Below are 16831 nucleotides of genomic sequence, written 5' to 3' on the forward strand. Positions count from 1 at the left end.
GCTCTAGCTAGCCTGATGGCTGATGCCACGATTATGACACAGAGGCACGTGGGGTCGTTTGTATAGTAGAGTTATAGGACTTAGAAAAGACTTCCATCTTAAATGTATACTTTTATGACATTGTTTTCATGTCTGTGACTTGCTTCATGTGGAAGCCTTGACCGGGATCAGCACCCTGGTCCTCACAGCTGAACTTTGTAACAAATAGAGCCACCAGGCCCGCCATGGGAAAGAGGGGAGCTGCCTATTGCTCAGCCCATTTTCTGGGATGCTCGAAGGGAAGCACTGATAAAGCCTGCAGTTCCATTCATGTTTTAAAATGTGCTCAAGCTCATATTATCCACTGAGTTCAAATCACCCTTGTCCGAACCACTAGAACTTCTTTGGAGGAATCCCTTCAAGAATTACTGCTGTGAGCCAGAAGCCAGCGAACCGGGGGATGATTGAGGGGAGGAAGCGGAGGCTGAGTGACAGGCAGAAGAGATGTCCGTTTCCCCGGTTACGGGGTTGGCTCTCGCCTGTGTGCCTGGGATTTGCTCTGGCCTCCACCTTAGAAGCGTCCCTTGCATGCACTTTGTCTCAGGTGGATGCCTGCTCCTGCCTCTCACGTGGGCCTTATTTGTGGGGCCGTTTGTGCTCTTTCTGTTGATGGCAGCACAGGAGTGGAGTGTGGAAAGAAATCGGTTGCACCTGTCCCTTCTGAGATGGCTCTGGGCTGTTTTCTGGGCCAGCTTTTTTTGCTTCCAAGTCAAATTTAACCAAACCATAATTCTTTCTCAATTCTCACTACTCTAAGTGTGGGCCCAGACCCGGCAGCGTCAGCATCACCTGGCAGCTGGTTAAAAATGCGGAGTCTCAGGGCCCACCCCGGACCAAGGGAGCCCAAACCTGCTTTTGAAGGAGCCCCTGGTGATTCATGTCTGGGAAGTGCTGTCTGCACGATCCACCATCCTGGTGACTTTGGCCTTGTACAAACAGTGACCTCCCTGGTAAACTCGCCCTCTTTGCACTCCAGGCTGGGTTGCTGTGCAGTCACACTTCCCACTTTGAAGTGGGGAGTGACTCCAGTTGGTGTTTGTCCAGCACTTCAGGGTGGCTACACAGACAAGGTTTCCCACGGGGCTGCGGCTCTTAGGGATCTGTTAAAAAAACAATGGACTGTAGCTTGCTGCTTCCCTGGAATCTCTTTATTGTCCTGAGAATGTCTGTCCCAGAGATTTGCTGTCTTCTGGGAAAGCAGACTGCCCATTGGACACAACAGTGCCATTTTCACCCTGAGGCCTGTGGGAGCAGATTCTATGGAAAGGGGAGACAGACATTCCATGAACACTGGTACTTTTCCAAGTTTTATTTGTGACAGATGAGCTAAAGAAACCTTACATGGAACTCCATTTAAAAAATATATATATTTTTTAAATTGATTTTAGAGAGGAAGGGAGAGGTAGAGAGAGAGAAACATCAATGGTGAGAGAGGATCATTGATCAACTGCCTCATGCAAGCCCCCCACTGGGGACCGAGCCTGAAACGCGGGCATGTGCCTTGACCAGAAATCGAACCGTGACCTCCTGGTTCATAGGTTGATGTTCAACCACTGGGCCATGCCTCTTGTGCTGGAACTCCGTTTTACAAAATAGCATAATCAAAAGATCACAGCCAATGTCTCACCCATCATTAGTCACGTGGATATCATGTACCCTGGTATGAAGCACCGAGAGGAGCCCTTCACGTCTGTGGCACCCTTCTCCAAAATGCATAACCCGGTCTAACCACGAAAAAAGATCAGAACACCCAGGATTGAGGGACTTTGTACACGAGAGCTGACCCATCCCCTTTGAAACTGTCAAAGTCATAAAAGACAGAGACATATGGAGAAACTGTACAGATGGGAGAGAACTAAGGAGAAATAATGACTTAATTCAATGTAGGATCCTGGATTGTATCCTGGAACCAAACAAGGAAGTGTGTGGGAAAACTGGCGTAGTCCAAATCAAGTCTGTAAGTTCATGGTATCACGCCAGGGTAGATTCCTTAGTTATGGTGACAGTATCAGGATTGCTCCCGATGTTACCATTATGAGCAGCTGGGTGAAGGCTATGCAGGAACTGTTTGTGCTATCTTTGTAGTTTTTCCATAAATCCAAAATTATTTCACAATTAAACTTTGTTTTTAAATGGTAGCACCAAGAGAGAGGGGCAGGTTGGAATTGGGATTGGGATGCCGAGGAGGAAGGAGGAAGGAGATGCCCAAAGCCTGTGCCTGAGGGACATCCCTCTTGCTCCCTTCACACACACACACACACACACACACACACACACACACACTCCCCCCCCACCCCACTCCCTGCTGTTCACCTCTTGGGAGCCACAGGATGTATTTTGAAAATGATTTTGCTCACCATTTCATTATTATATTTGATTTTTTTGTGAGTGTTACAACCATGTGAAATGTGCTATGCTCCCATTTTACAGACGCAGAAACTTTAGGGAAGTTCATTGCCAAGGTCACTGGGCTGGGAAGAGAAAGAGTCGGGATGCAAACCTTAACTCTCGGGCTCCTAAGCCTGGCTGTGCCCGTCTTTGAGCATCGCCTGCTGCTTGTGCCTCACTTCCTGAGACCATGGAGGTCTCCTTCTTCGGGAAATTAGTCCCCTGTCCTCAGCCCCCAGGCCCCCTCCCTGATATCTGGGTTCTGGGACCCAACCACCAATGCACTGATTTGGACTTTGCAGCGGTCAGGCTTTTCCAGCCGGAGTCTGGGCTCCAGTCAAGAGGGCAGCGTCAGTAAAGAAGGTGGAAATCAGAACAAAGTCAAATCCATGGCAAGTCAGCTGCTGGCCAAGTTCGAGGAGAGCTCGCGGAACCCTTCACTCCTGAAGCAGGTGAGTCCCATCACACGCTCACTGGACCGGCCTTCTCGGTGACCAGAACTGAGAAGCCAGCAGAAATGTTCCAGCTAGTGATGGATTTCAGGTATGCCAGCCAGGCCTGGCTGAAGCGAGCCTTCTTCTGGACCCAGGGTCAGCAGAATTTTCTAAAAGGGGCCAGGTAGCCCATACTTTTGACCTCAGGGGCCATCTGATCTCTCTTGCAGCTACTCAACTCTGCCATTGTCACATGAAAGCAGCCGTAGACAATACCTAAACCAATGTGTATGCATGTGTTCCAGAAAAACTTTATTTACAAAACAGGCTGCAGGCCCGATTTGGCTGGGGGACCGCAGTTTGCCACGTCTGTTCTGCGTTAGAGAAGAATCCTTCCCCTAGTTTGGTTTTACCTTGCAACCATGATTTGGTTTGCAGCCATCTATGAGATGTGCAGCAGGAGGAAGCTTTAGTGTGTTGGCTGCCTGGGAGAGTACCAAGTCCTTGGTGAGAAGACCCATCCCACAAGGGGAAACTGAGTCACGGGTCTTAGCTCCATGTGGGCCTGCAGCAATGAGAACCAACTTCCCCAGTGCTGTGGTGCCTCTCCCTATTCCCTCGGGTCAGGTTGGCAGGGCTGAGTGTCCAACCAGGGTCAGGGTGAGGCTGAAGGCGGGCAAAGCTGAGGTCAGGCAGCAGGCCGAGCTGACCTCTCCTGGACTCTGGCTTGGGGTCCGCGCTGCATGGCTCAGCTGGCTCCCCTGAAGGCCTCTGGGATACCACTGCCACATTACCAAAGCTTGGGGCAAGGGGGTTGGTCTTTCTTTGGAGAACTCCTGTCGCGCTTCTCAGGAGGAGGGCAGACTCTAGGTTAATTCGGTTTTTAGGTGATCATAGAGGTCCCCCTGGTCTTGAGGTGGACCGTGCTCCTCCAGACAAATGGACCTTCCCAGGAAGCCAGGCTTTCATATAAGGGGGTCATTTCCTGAGACTTCCTACTCTGACGTTTTGTCTCAGTTGCCCCTCTGGAGGCTGGGTCCCTTGCAGCCCCGAGTGTTGCTGGAGATTCTCCCATCAGCTCCTGTCCCCTGGTAGGCAGGAAGCTCTTCCATTTCCAGGAGACTCCGGGGCCGGCCACCCTGGCCGGGCATGGGCTTCGACAGGGCCTGTCCAGTGTCCAGGTCTGAGCCAACAGCAAGGCCTCCCTGAATTCACACCTTGTCCCCAAGGAGGGGCTCTGGGACTTGCTGTCCGCCTGGACAGAGAGCCAGGGCTCAGGTTTCCTGGCAGGGGCCCCGCCAGAGCTCAGCCCAGGGCACGCTCGCTCTCTGTACCTGAAAACTCTCGCTCCCCGCCTCCCTTCCTCTCCTCCCTCTCAGTCTGACTCAGCCTTTTCCTTCGTGTTTCCTGCGGCTGCTATTTTGGACTTCCCGTCCTCCTCCCAGGAATGCCATGTCTCGGGAATAGGTAAGCCTGTCCTTCGCTCGTCCTCTGACCCTCCTGTTCACTCTCGCTGTCTCCAGCCGGAAGAGCCCACAGCCAGCCCATCGCCTCCTCTGAAAAGGCAGGTAGGGCTCCTTCCAGTGGATAGGGTCTTGGTGAAGCCAGAGGGAACTCTGATGCAGAGGGGTGGGCTCAGTCGGCCTCTGCACACCCAAGTAGGGCTGATCGTAGGTTCTCTGGGAAGGCAGACACAACATGCGGTCCTTCGATACATGCCATCGGTCCTGGGTATCAGCTGACCAACCACTGTGCTTCTTTCTGGTGCTCTGTTTGCTTGGGGACATGGACCACACCATATGGTCTGCGGTCTTTTTTATCGGATGCCCCCGGAACACGGCTTTAGCTGCAGACCACTTACCTAGGCTGGTGTGTAAAGGGATGAGAAAGTGGCAGTGATGGTGGAATGGGCATAGGTGGCCGCTTGGCGACGCGCCTTGAAGGGGGAGGGCTGGGGTGGAGTGCACGCCCCCTGGCTCCCGAGTAGACGTAGACGAGGCTCTGCGTGGTGCACAGGCGCAGCGGCAGCCGTGCACTGTGGCTTCCCCAGCCAGCATCTCTGGGTTTGGAATTTGCACAGACTCGCTGTTTTGACCACAGCGTTCAGAGATTGCTGGTCAGCATCTGGGCAGTGGAGGATGAATGAGGTCAGTGTGGGTATGAAGCAGAGATGTTGTCTTAGTGTATAAGAATTACCTAAAGACAATTTTTTTTTCAATTATAAAAAAAAGTGGGTACTTAAAAAAATACCAATATCTGGTGCCCATCCCAAGACCAATTAAATGAGAACCTCCTGAAGACAGGCCCAGTCGTGGGTAGTTTGTTAAAGGGCCCCGGGTGGCTGCAGTGTGCGTCTAGGGTTGAGAATAGGGGTTGTACAAGTTTTGATTCGGTGGGTCTGGAAGGAGGCCCAACAGTCATGTTAAGGAGGATGTCAGATTTATATAATGTTATTAACCAATGTTACCTCAATAAATTAAAAAGGAAATGGAAAGAAAGAAAGAAAGAAAGAAAGAAAGAAAGAAAGAAAGAAAGAGAAAGAAAGAAAGAAAGAAAGAAAGAAAGAAAGAAAGAAAAGGAGATATCAGGTGATTCTGGTGCAGATGGTAGACCATCAGCACCTGAGGTTAGTTTGGAATCTTACTCAAGGTGACACCTGGTGCGCCCTGGGCCCCTGGTCCTCCTGGGGATCCTCATGTTGGGGATCCTCCTGTTGGGGGGCAATGCAAGGGCCCTAGTAGGGAAGGAAGCTTGATTTGTCTTCTCTCCAGTTCCCCTCCGTGGTTGTGACGGGGCATGTGCTCCGAGAGATAAATCAAGTGTCCGCTGGTGGAGAGTGCCCGAGCCGGCCCCGCAGAACCCGAGCCCAGTCTGACCTGCAGTTGGGGGGGCGCGAAGAAATCCCTGCCTGCCAGGGGGCACTGGCCCTGTCGGGGGTGCTGCGGCGGCTGCAGCTAGTGGAGGAGAAGATTCTCCAGGTGAAAGCCTCGCCCTGCGCCCTGCCTCTGCCCGGGTCGGGGGAGGGGTGCCTTCCATTCCCCTTCTTCCTCCGCCTGCCCAGGGCGGGTTCCTTCTCTTACTGTTCCTGCCCTGTCCCAGTCCTGTGTGTGGGGAGTGAGACGAGCCTGCCTAACTGCCCCCAACACCCCACCATCCCAGTCTCTGTCACTCTTTCTTTTTCTTTCTCCTTTCTCGCCTTGGCTGCAGAAGAGGGCTCAGAACTTGGCCAACAGGGAATTTCACAAAAAGAACATTAAGGAGAAGGCAGCTCACCTGGCCTCCATGTTTGGACATGGGGATTTCCCGCAGGTAAACGGGGTTTCAGAGCCCAGGAGCCCGGGCATTGGACAGCCCGTGAGGCGGCCGTGACTCAGTCTCTGAAGCTCCATTTCCTCCTTCCCACTGCTTTTATAGCATGAGGCATGGTTCATTTGTCAAGCCACTGAAGAACTCAAGGTGCTGTCTAAAATAGATGCAAATAAGAACACTCAAAATAAGTAGATAAGTCAGGACAAAAGGAAAACCAAGGGAGAAAAGTGAGCTCAGATCAAAGGCAAACGTTACTGAGCAGAAACACGGGCTGTTAGATCCTAGACAGCGTCTGAATAGGCTGTGAGCTTTCTAAGAGCCAGCTCAAAGAGGAGAAGCTCATCAGTTGCAAGAATTACATGACAGCGCCTTTAAGGTGAAAGCAGCCTAGTTGTTCATGATGTTTGGGGGCCTGATGGAGACTCTCCCCATGACCTTGATCAGGGAAACATGGAGGAAGAGGTCAGCCCCATGCCATAACTTGCACTCTGCTTTCCCAAAAGGCAGCGCGGAGCCAAGAAGAACGGCTTTGCCTTAGAATACAAAGCCCAGCCCCCCCGCCAGCCAGGCGCTTATTTAGAAACTTGCAGAAAAGAAGAGTGGGTGCAGGCAAGGAGATGAAAGAATTGATAGGAGATCCCACAGCACCTGTATGGGTGAGGCGCTCTCTTGCAGCAAACCTGGTCTCTAGAACATTCCTCCCTGATGCTCTCACTCAGCCTCCTCCAGACCTGAGTCCTCTGCTACTCAGCAGAGTCGCTGACATGGGAAGGAGGCTTTGCATTGATTTAGCTCATTTTCAGGTGGCACAGGTGTCTGTAGCGGCAGAGGCCATGTGCCCCGAAGTAGCCCGGGATTCTCCTTTCCTAAGCTTGGACCTACCACTTTATACCAAGCTCCAGAGGGAGGGCCTCAGGGCTTGGCTGGTGTCTGTGGCAGACACAGGCAGGAACAGGGTGGACTGCTCCAGCTGTTACAGTGTGACAAGGGAGTTGGAGCAGTTGGAGCAGAAAATGTAGCCAGAGCCAGACAGCCCTGCTGGGCCCCAGTGACAGAGGCCTCTCCTCGGTCCCGAGAGGTGGGCCTGGATGTGCCTTCCCCTCCTCTCATGCGTAGACAGGGGCTGCACCTGTCCCGGGGATAATCACTTTCCTCTGTTTCTGTTCTGTGCAGAATAAACTCCTCTCTAAAGGCCTGTCTCATACTCAGCCTCCGTCTTCTCCCTCCTGCCTTCCATCTCCTGACCCAGCTGCCGCTTCCTCTCCATCGGCTGTTGACTCTGTTTCTCCTGCCAGAAAGGTAGTTGTCCCGAACAATCAGCTCCCCCACTCCCTCCCTGCATGTTCCGAGACACCCTGCTCTGCTCGGCCCGCACAGCCAGCTGAGCTCGGCCTGGCTGAGATGGAAATCTGTAAGATACTTCCCAACGGGCCCGGGTTTGGTTCTGGTTTTGTGTTGGATCCAGCAACGTCGCCGAAACAGGCAGCACTCAAAAACTCGTCTAACACCGCTCATTCATCCAGCAAGCTTTAGTAGGACACACACTGCATGCCAGCCACTGTGTCAGGTGCTGAGGAAATAAACAGGAGGTTTCTCTTACTACAGTTTAGATGGCAAACAGCACATCAGCCTAGAAATAAGTAACTTTTTACCATATGAAATTGCTGCTATTTGGCTATTTTTGACCTAATAAAATGGCAGTTTTATGTGGTGAACCTAATATAACACTTCACATTAATTCTATGAGAGGTATAAAGGGCAAGGTTGTAGGAACTCAGAGGGGAGAGGCCTGGAAGGATTCGCAGGAGGGAGTATGGGGGCTGAGTGTTGAAGGTTATAAGGAATTTGCTGAGGAAAGTGGAAGGGGAGGGTATTTTAGAAAGGGCCCAGCCTGTGCAAAGGCAGGCAGACAGGACTTCATGGATGGAGGGTCAGAATTCTGGTGAGACTTAAACTTGAAGATAAAAGTATTCATGGGGGTGCAGAGAGTGAGTATGAAAGCGAGCCCACTCTTCTCGTGTTAAGGAATTTCTTTGGGTCCTCTACCAACGAGCCACTGAAGGCTCTTCTCCATGTTCTAGAAGGGTGACTTGGATAGCAGTGCAGAGATTGGCTTGGAGGGAGGGAGGAAGGAGGTGGGGAGCTACCTCTGTTTAAATCGATCATGAAATGCACCGTGAGCAACCGTTAAATGTGGGCTCTGGGCACTTTCCATGTTTTCTCTTGTCCTCCTGATACCTAATGCGCTGAGAACACCCCCAGGCTGGGAGGGAGAGGGACAGCCTCCGGAGAAGCGTGGCCGTGGAATGGATGAGCCTGGAAACAGACGTGAGGCCACGTCTTTAGCTGTTGCACGTGGCAGTGGCTTTAGAGTCTCTTCCCCACACACTGTGCTCCTCTGAACACATCCAGTCTGTCTAGCGGCCACCTGTGCTGAGCTCGGCCAGCGGGGCTGAATGTCCCCCATCAGAGTTACTACTCATTTGCCTCTGAGCTGTTAGCTGATGCACAAACCAGCTCCCTGCTGCCGCATTAGTGGGAAATTAGGAATTGCCTCCTCGTGTGTAGCTGGGGGATAGGCCCCCTTTCACCCCACCACTGTGGGAAGAAGGGTGCAGATACCGTCTCTAAGAAAGGAGTGAGCAAGGAATCTTATCAGCCCTACCCGCCACCCCCCGCCTCCAAGGTCCCCATCATGGTGTGACAAATCCCTGGAATGGAGAAACACACTTTCTGTCTTCAAGTCCAGTGAAAATAGCTAAGGCTGCCTGGCCGGTATGGCTCAGTGGTTGAGCATCAACCTATGAACCAGGAGGTCACAGTTCAATTCCCAATCAGGGCCCATGCCAGGGTTGTGAGCTCGATCCCCAGTGTGGGGTGTGCAGGAGGCAGGCAATCAATGATTCTCTCTTATCATTGAATAGAGGCCCAGTGCACGACATTCGTGCACTGAGGTGGGGGGGGCATGGGTATCTCAGCCCAGTCTGTGCCCTCTTGTAGTCCAGGATGCTCAGGGGATGTCCGACTGCCAGCTTAGGCCCGCTCCCCAGCCGTGAGCCCGGCTTGTGGCTGAGCGGCGCTCCCCCTGTGGGAGCACACTGACTACCAGGGGGCAGCTCCTGCGTTGAGCGTCTGCCCCATGGTGGTCAGTGCATCTCATAGTGACTGGTCATTCCGCTGTTCGGGCGATTTGCATATTAAGGTTTTATTATATAGGATGTTTCTATCTCTCCCTCCCTCTCCCTTCCTCCCTGAAATCAATAAAAATATATTTACATAAAGAAGAAGAAGAAAATAGCCAAGGCTGAGATGCCCGCATCTTATCTCAGGTCAGCCTTTGATCAGCTGTTTGACCTTAAGTCTCCTCACCTGTCTGGGCCTCCATTCTCTCATCAACAAGGGCATGATTCCTGGCTCATGTGATGGTGAGCTGTACAGGTGGAGACTGGCATTTTTGTCATCAGCCAAGGCTTCAGAGTAGCCTTTTTGCCCTTCCGTGAGGAGTGCTTCCTGCTGTGGAAAAAGGTCATTGTCACCCTTGACAGGATGATAAAGGTGAGGGCACTTGGGCATAGACAGGCAGTGGCTCATGCTCGGGGCTGGCGGTCGGCCCATGCCTTACTAGTCTCTGGCTAGCCCCTCGCTGGCTGGTCCTGGTCAAGGCCCTCTGTTGCCCCTGCTTTTCTTTTGACCTCAGGATGGCCTGGCTTGCTCACTGCCCTGTCAGGGCTGAGGGCAGAGCCACCACACTTCCCAGCTTTCCCTGTTGTGGTTTCCCGTAGGTATTAGTTCTCTAGGTGGCGGCAAAGGCAGCCGCCTGGGTGCATGTGGGGCTTCTTGTCAGCGGGATTGTCTCCTGTCACAGCATCCTCACACCATCACAGAAGGCCCTGGCCACCGCTTCCCCAATGGCTCTTCAAACAGCGTCACACCGATAGCACTCAGTGAGTCAATGAGGAAGCGTTCACTCATTAGACAAATATTTGTTGAGTGACAGCTTGATGTCAGCATCTCAGGCTCTTGGGATGCAGATCAGTGAGCAGGAGTTATGTTCCTGCCCTGATGGGACTTGCCTCCTAGTAGGGGGAGTAACCAACAACTATATGATACAGAAGTAAGTTATGCCATATGTCAGAAGATAAGATGATACTTCCTATGGAAAATTAGCAGATAGCAGGGACTTGGCATGTAAGGGGAGGGTAGCAATTTTAATGGGGTAACAGGAGGTTCTTCCTGGGAAACTGGGAACCAAGCAGAAGCCACAGAACACAAAACGGGGAGGAGACGAGTGCCCAGGGGTCCTGGCCTCAGCCCGGGGTTCTCTCCTCTGCACCACGCTGGCCCAGTGCGAATGGAGGGAGGGCTGCAAATGGGGTGGACTTCGGGATGGCCAACCCTCGGCCCCCTGGCTACCGCCTCTAGAGCTTTTCTTCTTTGTTCCTTGTTTCTCCCTGGTTTTTCTTTTTTCTTACCCCATCTCCTATGCCAACCTTGGCCATCAAAGGATGGTGTAACTGGGCTATTTTAATAGTGTCCACCTTGTGTGCCTTTCACAGAAGTGTGGCTGGGAATGATTGGGGAGCTCTCAGAAAGGGCCACCCTGGGACCCTGGGCAAGTCACGCCCTCTCTGTGCTTTAGTTTCTCCATTGGCAAAAAGCACCCAGGTTGCACCTGACACCCATGTTGCCAGCTGTTCGGCCAACACCCCCCCCTCAACTTCCCTCCCTCTCTTACCACACCCCACCATTGACTAGGCAATGGGCTGTGCACATGCAGAATCCGGCAGAGTGAGGTCTCCTCGTAGAAGAGATGCCTGCCCCTTACAGTAGGTGACAGTTCGGGGACAAACAATGTCATTCAGTTGGTGGGGCTCAGGGAGCCTCCCTCCTGAGAGCCTGGGACCTTGCTGCTTCTTCCAACAGATTGCAGGTGTCTCTTGTGGCCCAGTAACCCAAGTCTGCCTCCATTCAGGGGAGCTGGGGTAAGGGAAGTGCACTTGGGAACTGATGCTAGTCCTTGGCCACTCCTGGCAGGCCACCTGTCCCTGCTCCTATCCTAGCGCCCCACACTGCAACTCTGCGGATCCAGGATAACCACCTCCTCATGGGAGCAGACTTAGCCAGACTTGCCATCAGGAGCACATGTTACTCACGGGGACAGAAACCTGGGCCACCGACTGTCTTCAGACTACACAAACCCACCTTCTCAGACTGATGTTCTGCCTTAAATTTCAGAGTGATACTGCTGGTTTTTGTTTGTTTCTTTAGTTTTGACCTGAACAGTTTCAGAGAATCTTGAGGGCTTCTCATTTAGGGCCCAGATTCTTACCCCAGAGTCTTGTCTTTCTAGACCTTAGACCAGTGGTCGGCAAACGCATTAGTCAACAGAGCCAAATATCAACAGTACAATGATTGAAATTTCTTTTGAGAGCCAAATTTTTTAAACTTAAACTTCTTCTAATGCCACTTCTTCAAAATAGACTCGCCCAGGCTGTGGTATTTTGTGGGAGAGCCACACTCAAGGAGCCAAAGAGCCGCATGTGGCTCCCGAGCCTGTTTGCCGACCGCAGCCTTAGACTACGGAATCATATCCAGTCTTATGTCCTCAGCACCACCAGACTCATCCATCCCATCAAACCAGCCCACCTGCAGCGTGTCAGCCCCCCTCATCCATTCGTTGACTTCTTCATTTAAGAAGGGCGGCCACTGCCCATCTGGCTTCTGCTCCGGCTGCTAGCCATGTGCCCTCTGCTGAGCTATTGTTATGAACAATGTAGCGGCTGTTTGCACAGCTAATCAAGAGGGAAGGCCTCATGGGGCTGGGGACTGTGGTTAGTCCTCCTGGGTCTGAGAGCAGTGTGCATTGCAAAGGGAGCTTTCTCTCCCCTCCTGGGTGTTTGCTTTAAAACTGGATTTGCAGGGTTTACTGAGCTCTGCATGTTCGCGGGAAGCTGGGCAGTTGTGGGCGGCAATCTGCCTTGGTCTCATCTGACACAGGATAGATCTCAAGGCTGCCTCCAACCTCACTGTCCTCTCTGTCCCAGGGATACACTAGGCCAGTGGTGGGCAAACTCATTAGTCAACAGAGCCAAATATCAACAGTACAATGATTGAAATTTCTTTTGAGAGCCGAAAACCGACTTCTGCGCATGGGCCACGAAGTTTCAGTTGCACTGTATGTGCACGCCCGCACGTGGTATTTTGTGGAAGAGCCACACTCAAGGGGCCAAAGAGCCACATGTGGCTCGCGAGCCGCAGTTTGCCGACCACTGCACTAGGCAGCTCGTTGGACGTGTCCTACGTGCAACCCAGCCGGGGCGGTTTCACTGTGTAGAGTGCTGGTGGCAGGGAGGCAGGCTGCCGTAGGGAGAAGGATATGGGCTTGGAGTCAGAGCACCGATTACTGCGACCTGGGACAAGTTCACGGACCGCTCGGCACCTTAGTTTCCTAACCTGTAGAGCGGAGATGACAGCGGCTACTCCTCAGGGTGGTTGTAATAATGCAGTGACCTCGCGTGTGGTAAAAATACCTGAAGCATGCAGTGAATGTGCTGTTTCCCCAGTGGAGGAGAATTCTAGAAGAAAGCTCATTTACCTAAAATGCATGTTGAGTCCTCTCTTTCTGAAGACAAAGAGGTCACTTTCAGGTTTCCATTTCCATCCTAGCCACTTGGGAGCAGTGAGGCCGCAGGGAGTTAGGGACCCCCAGAGCCTCAGCTGCCCATGGCTATAAGACCCACCTCGCAGGCCATGAGGGTTAAATGCATATGATGAAGAGCACGGTGCCGGGCACCAGAGTCAAAGGCGCAGATATGGGCTCCCACTCAGGGGCGGGGCGGGGGTGGGGGGAGAGGCGTTGTCATAGCCCCAGAGGCCTGCCTGTGTCTCAGCTCTGAGCATGTAATATCCAGACCCCTTCAGGCAAGGGGGTCTCACCTTGCCCTCCCTTCCCCTGGCATGTGGCTGAGGACTCGGGCGCACCAGCCTATTCCCTGCTGCTTCCCAGGCAGGGACTCCTCAGTGAGGATCATCCTTGCCCAGCAGGCCCAGGAGAGGTCCTCGGGCCCTGACCGTGGAAACCTCCCCCTCTCATGCCCACCCCCCGCCCCACTCCGAGGCCCTGGGAGCTTCCCTCTCACCCAGCCTGACCCATGTGGGCTTTATGAGGCTCACAGCAGGCCCGGGGGCCACAGGTGGCCCAGCTCTGTGGAGAAGCACAGCCTGGACACCTGGTATTCTTGGCTGAGTTCCAGGTCCAAGGCGGGGGGTGGGGTGGACATTACCATTGTTTGGCAACAAAAGGGCCCAGGAGCCTGCTTCCTCCTTCATTCAGCGCATCTGCTCTGTGCCAGGGGTGCAGAGGTGACTAAGACAGGGCCATGACGTCAGGGAATGCAAACCAGAGGGGAGATAGGCCGGCTCGGAGCAGGGTGAGAAAGGCTCCAACAGCCAGGCAGAGACCACCCTATTCCGAGCCGGGAGTAATGGGATTGCTTTAGGAATGTCTCCTTGTGGAGATCTAGCCATCGTCTGCAGCCTCTTGCAATGGAGCTTGTGGCAGTAATTACATCCCCATTAGAATCTGGGCTGAGAAAAGCCAGCTGCTCATCCTTGGTGAGCCCCATTGTTCTTACACGTGCAGAGCCCTGTGAGGGCCGTCTAAGGAGGAGGAAAGTCCCGGAACACGGACCTGTGAAGCTGCACCGATGGTGATGCTTTGGACTCACTAACTTGGCAGATGCCTAGTGTTGTTGGGAGCCCAGTGCCACATGAGGCACAGCCACTGTCACGGAGTGGGAAGTGAATGCAACTGGGAGGAAGGGCCTTTCTGGTCAGGTCTGGTCTTCACCCTGACATCCCCCGGCCAAGTGACTGGACAGTGCCCTGTGCTGTTCGAACCACTGAGCAGGCTCACGGCTGCGCAGATGTGTTTGGGCGACACCCCCAGCAACCGCACAGCCCTCTGTGTGCTTCCTTAATTGCTCCCTAAGTCAGGATTATACGGAAGCTCAGCGATACAAAGTGCTTATTAGCTAAGTGGTTAATAAGGCCTCATTAGGGACTTGTAGCAAAGCCCCAGAAAGTACAGTCTCAGTCTCTGCTGACTTAGGAGGCAATGGCTGCACGTGGGTATCCTGGCATCACCATGGTGCCGTTCTGGAGAAGCACACGGAGCCAGTCCCCATGCTGGGCCAGTGGAGATGGCCACGCAAGGGCAGTGTGGATGGACAGGGAGGTAAATCTGGCCTTCCATCTTTATTCTGATATAAAACCAGAAAGTTCTTCATATTCTGCAGCCCCTGTCTGAGGGGCCCGTGTTGGGGGCCTGGCAGGGGATGGAGCATCAGGCGAACAGTAGCCTGTTGTCCTCAGCCAGTGCACCTGAGCGTTTCTTGAAAGGAGCCAAGGGTCTTGGCATTTGTGACAATTGCAGAGTGTGTGCTTGAAAGCAGAATCCTAATCTCTCCCAGGCTGGGCCAGCGGGGAGGGGGCAATAACAACCCAGCAGCTGCTGCTCCTGAGAGGGGCAGGCTTTGTAAAGTCGAGGGGCCATTCACCGCAGCCACATTCTCCACAATCCCCCCCCAACCACAGACATGGTCTGGAGTGACGGGTCCAACGTTGCTGTTAGGCTGGGGTTCCCTTGGTGAGAAGGGGGTGAGTGTCACTCTCCCGGCCTGTTCGGCAGCCCTTCCCGCTCGTTCCCTCGCAGCGCCTGTGCTTTGGCTGGAACCCGAGGAGTGGGTCTCGGGTTCTGAGCGTGGGCATCGCTGCCAGGGGGTGGGGAGCCGGGGGAGCCTGCTGCCTGTGTTTTGCTGCTCCCCAAACTTCCCGCTGTGGATTTGAGGCTACTGTTCTGGGGTTAGATGCAGCCTCCCCAGAGCAGTCTGGATGTAGATTGAGGGTGTCCATCACCCACACACAGGTCCCTGCTATGTGCTCCCCCAATGGCCATCTGCCTGTGCCCGAGGGCCTTCAGCCTAAATCGCAGCTCTCTCTGGCCACATCTGCCAGAAGCTGGATTGGGAGGCTGGGGAGGGTCTGGAGCCCCCACCCTGCAGGGTCACGGGGTCAGGAATCTCTTACTGCGCACGTTCGCCTCCCTGCAGAGGAGACTACGGCGTTCCGGGCGGCCTTTCCGAGCTGGTGGGGAGAGGGGTCCAGCTGCATGTGCTGGGTGTGTGGATGAGTGCGCCTGTCTGCTTGTGCTGTCAGCTCCCACCCTTCCCGGCTCCTCCACACACTGGGGTGATCCAGGCACTGCAGGCAGCCATGGGCCATCATGCCCACAGGAGCCCAGGCACTTACCACCCAGCAGGCAGTGATCCTCGGGGCCCATGTGGAACGGCTGCCTCCCCTACCCTGGGCTGGCCTTGCCCAGCCCTGGCCCTGGGGCCTCTGGGCCTGCTGCCTGGAGCCCGCAGTGAGGCTCCTCATTCTGAGCCCTCCCCCTGCCCCGTGAGCTGGCTCCACTCCCAGGCCAGCCCCTGCATTGACTGTCAGGGTGGCCTGTGGTCCTGGCTTGGAGGGACTCTGACCAGGCACAGCCATCGCTCCCTGGGGACATGGAGCTGCAGGGCTGGCTGCCGCCTGCCTCCGGAGTCAGAGGAAGAAGGGAGGGAGGAGTCAAGTTCATATTGGCTCAGCCCCTGCTAAGCACCAGGCACTTTGCCCCATGTCTCTCAGTTCTTACCACATATCCATGAGGCAGGCACGATTCTCCCCATTTTATTCAACTTGAAAACTGAGCTCAGCAGTGGTGATGCAGGGCCCTAACCTTCCTCCAGGTCTGTGGGGGCTCCACGCTCACTGAGCAGCAGCAGACAACCCTCCAAGGGGGAGGGTTTCAGGAGGAGGGTGGCTGCGGTTCAGCTGTCTGTCTCTCTGTCTGTGAGGTCTCAGTTCCTGAGCTCTTGGCCTCCCTTGCTCAGCCTCTGTGCCTCACAGGCTTTTGGAAGCTCCGGTGACTCAGGTGCAAACATGCCTTTTGGTGGAAATCGGGCCAAGCAGCCCGAGTCGTCCCAGCCGCTGATGAGACAGGCGTGGGGAGGAACCGGGGTGGGGGTGGGAGGCAGGCGACAGGAGCAGCATCCTGAATCTGACGTTTATTTGCTAAGTGGCCTTGGATAGATCCTTCCTCTCTCTGGACTCATTCACCCCATCTGTGCACTGAGTAGTGACTCCTGAAGGCCCCACACCCCCAGTGGGTGCAGTTCTACGAGTCACCAGGCTCCCTGAGGGTCACAGGGTTCCGTTCTGTCCTTCGCTCCATCGGCAGAGTGACTGCTGCCCGCTCCGGGCTGGGTCTGCCTGTTGTAGGTCGCCGGGTGCTGTTTGCATGTGGGTGTGGAGCCCTCTCCCACATCCAGCCTGTTCCTGCTTTCCTTCTCGGTGCTAACCGGCCTTGCCTTGTCTCTGTCTCCTCTCCCTCTGCTCTCGGGTAGCTGACGGTAGGGAAAGTGTCCAGCGGAATAGGGGCTGCAGCCGAAGTCCTGGTCAATCTGTACATGAATGATCACAGACCTAAGGCCCAGGCCACCTCTCCAGACCTGGTAAGAACACACAGCCCCCAGCTTCCCCCGCAGACTCCGGCCCTGGTCTCCCGGGAGGGCACCCGGGACCCAGAGAGGAGGGCCTGGCCCTCTCCAAGGTGCCCCTTC

General features: G+C 54.2%; 1 protein-coding gene across 7 annotated transcripts in view; it reads left to right on the plus strand.

The window, feature by feature from the left end:
• Positions 1-16831, plus strand: part of MICAL2 (microtubule associated monooxygenase, calponin and LIM domain containing 2) — a 210018-nt gene that overhangs the window by 118915 nt on the left and 74272 nt on the right. For 3 of the 7 annotated variants that reach the window (XM_080641865.1, XM_080641866.1, XM_080641867.1), the window contains exons 17-22: positions 2730-2879; positions 4307-4429; positions 5633-5839; positions 6069-6170; positions 7344-7469; positions 16616-16723. In XM_080641865.1, the coding sequence (XP_080497991.1) occupies positions 2730-2879; positions 4307-4429; positions 5633-5839; positions 6069-6170; positions 7344-7469; positions 16616-16723 (816 nt within the window). The remainder of the gene's footprint in view (positions 1-2729; positions 2880-4306; positions 4430-5632; positions 5840-6068; positions 6171-7343; positions 7470-16615; positions 16724-16831) is intronic. The other 4 variants (XM_080641868.1, XM_080641869.1, XM_080641870.1 and 1 more) reach the window with 4 other exon arrangements.

Source organism: Plecotus auritus (assembly GCF_963455305.1).
Source record: "Plecotus auritus genome assembly, chromosome: 9".
Classification (NCBI taxonomy): Eukaryota; Metazoa; Chordata; class Mammalia; order Chiroptera; family Vespertilionidae; genus Plecotus; species Plecotus auritus.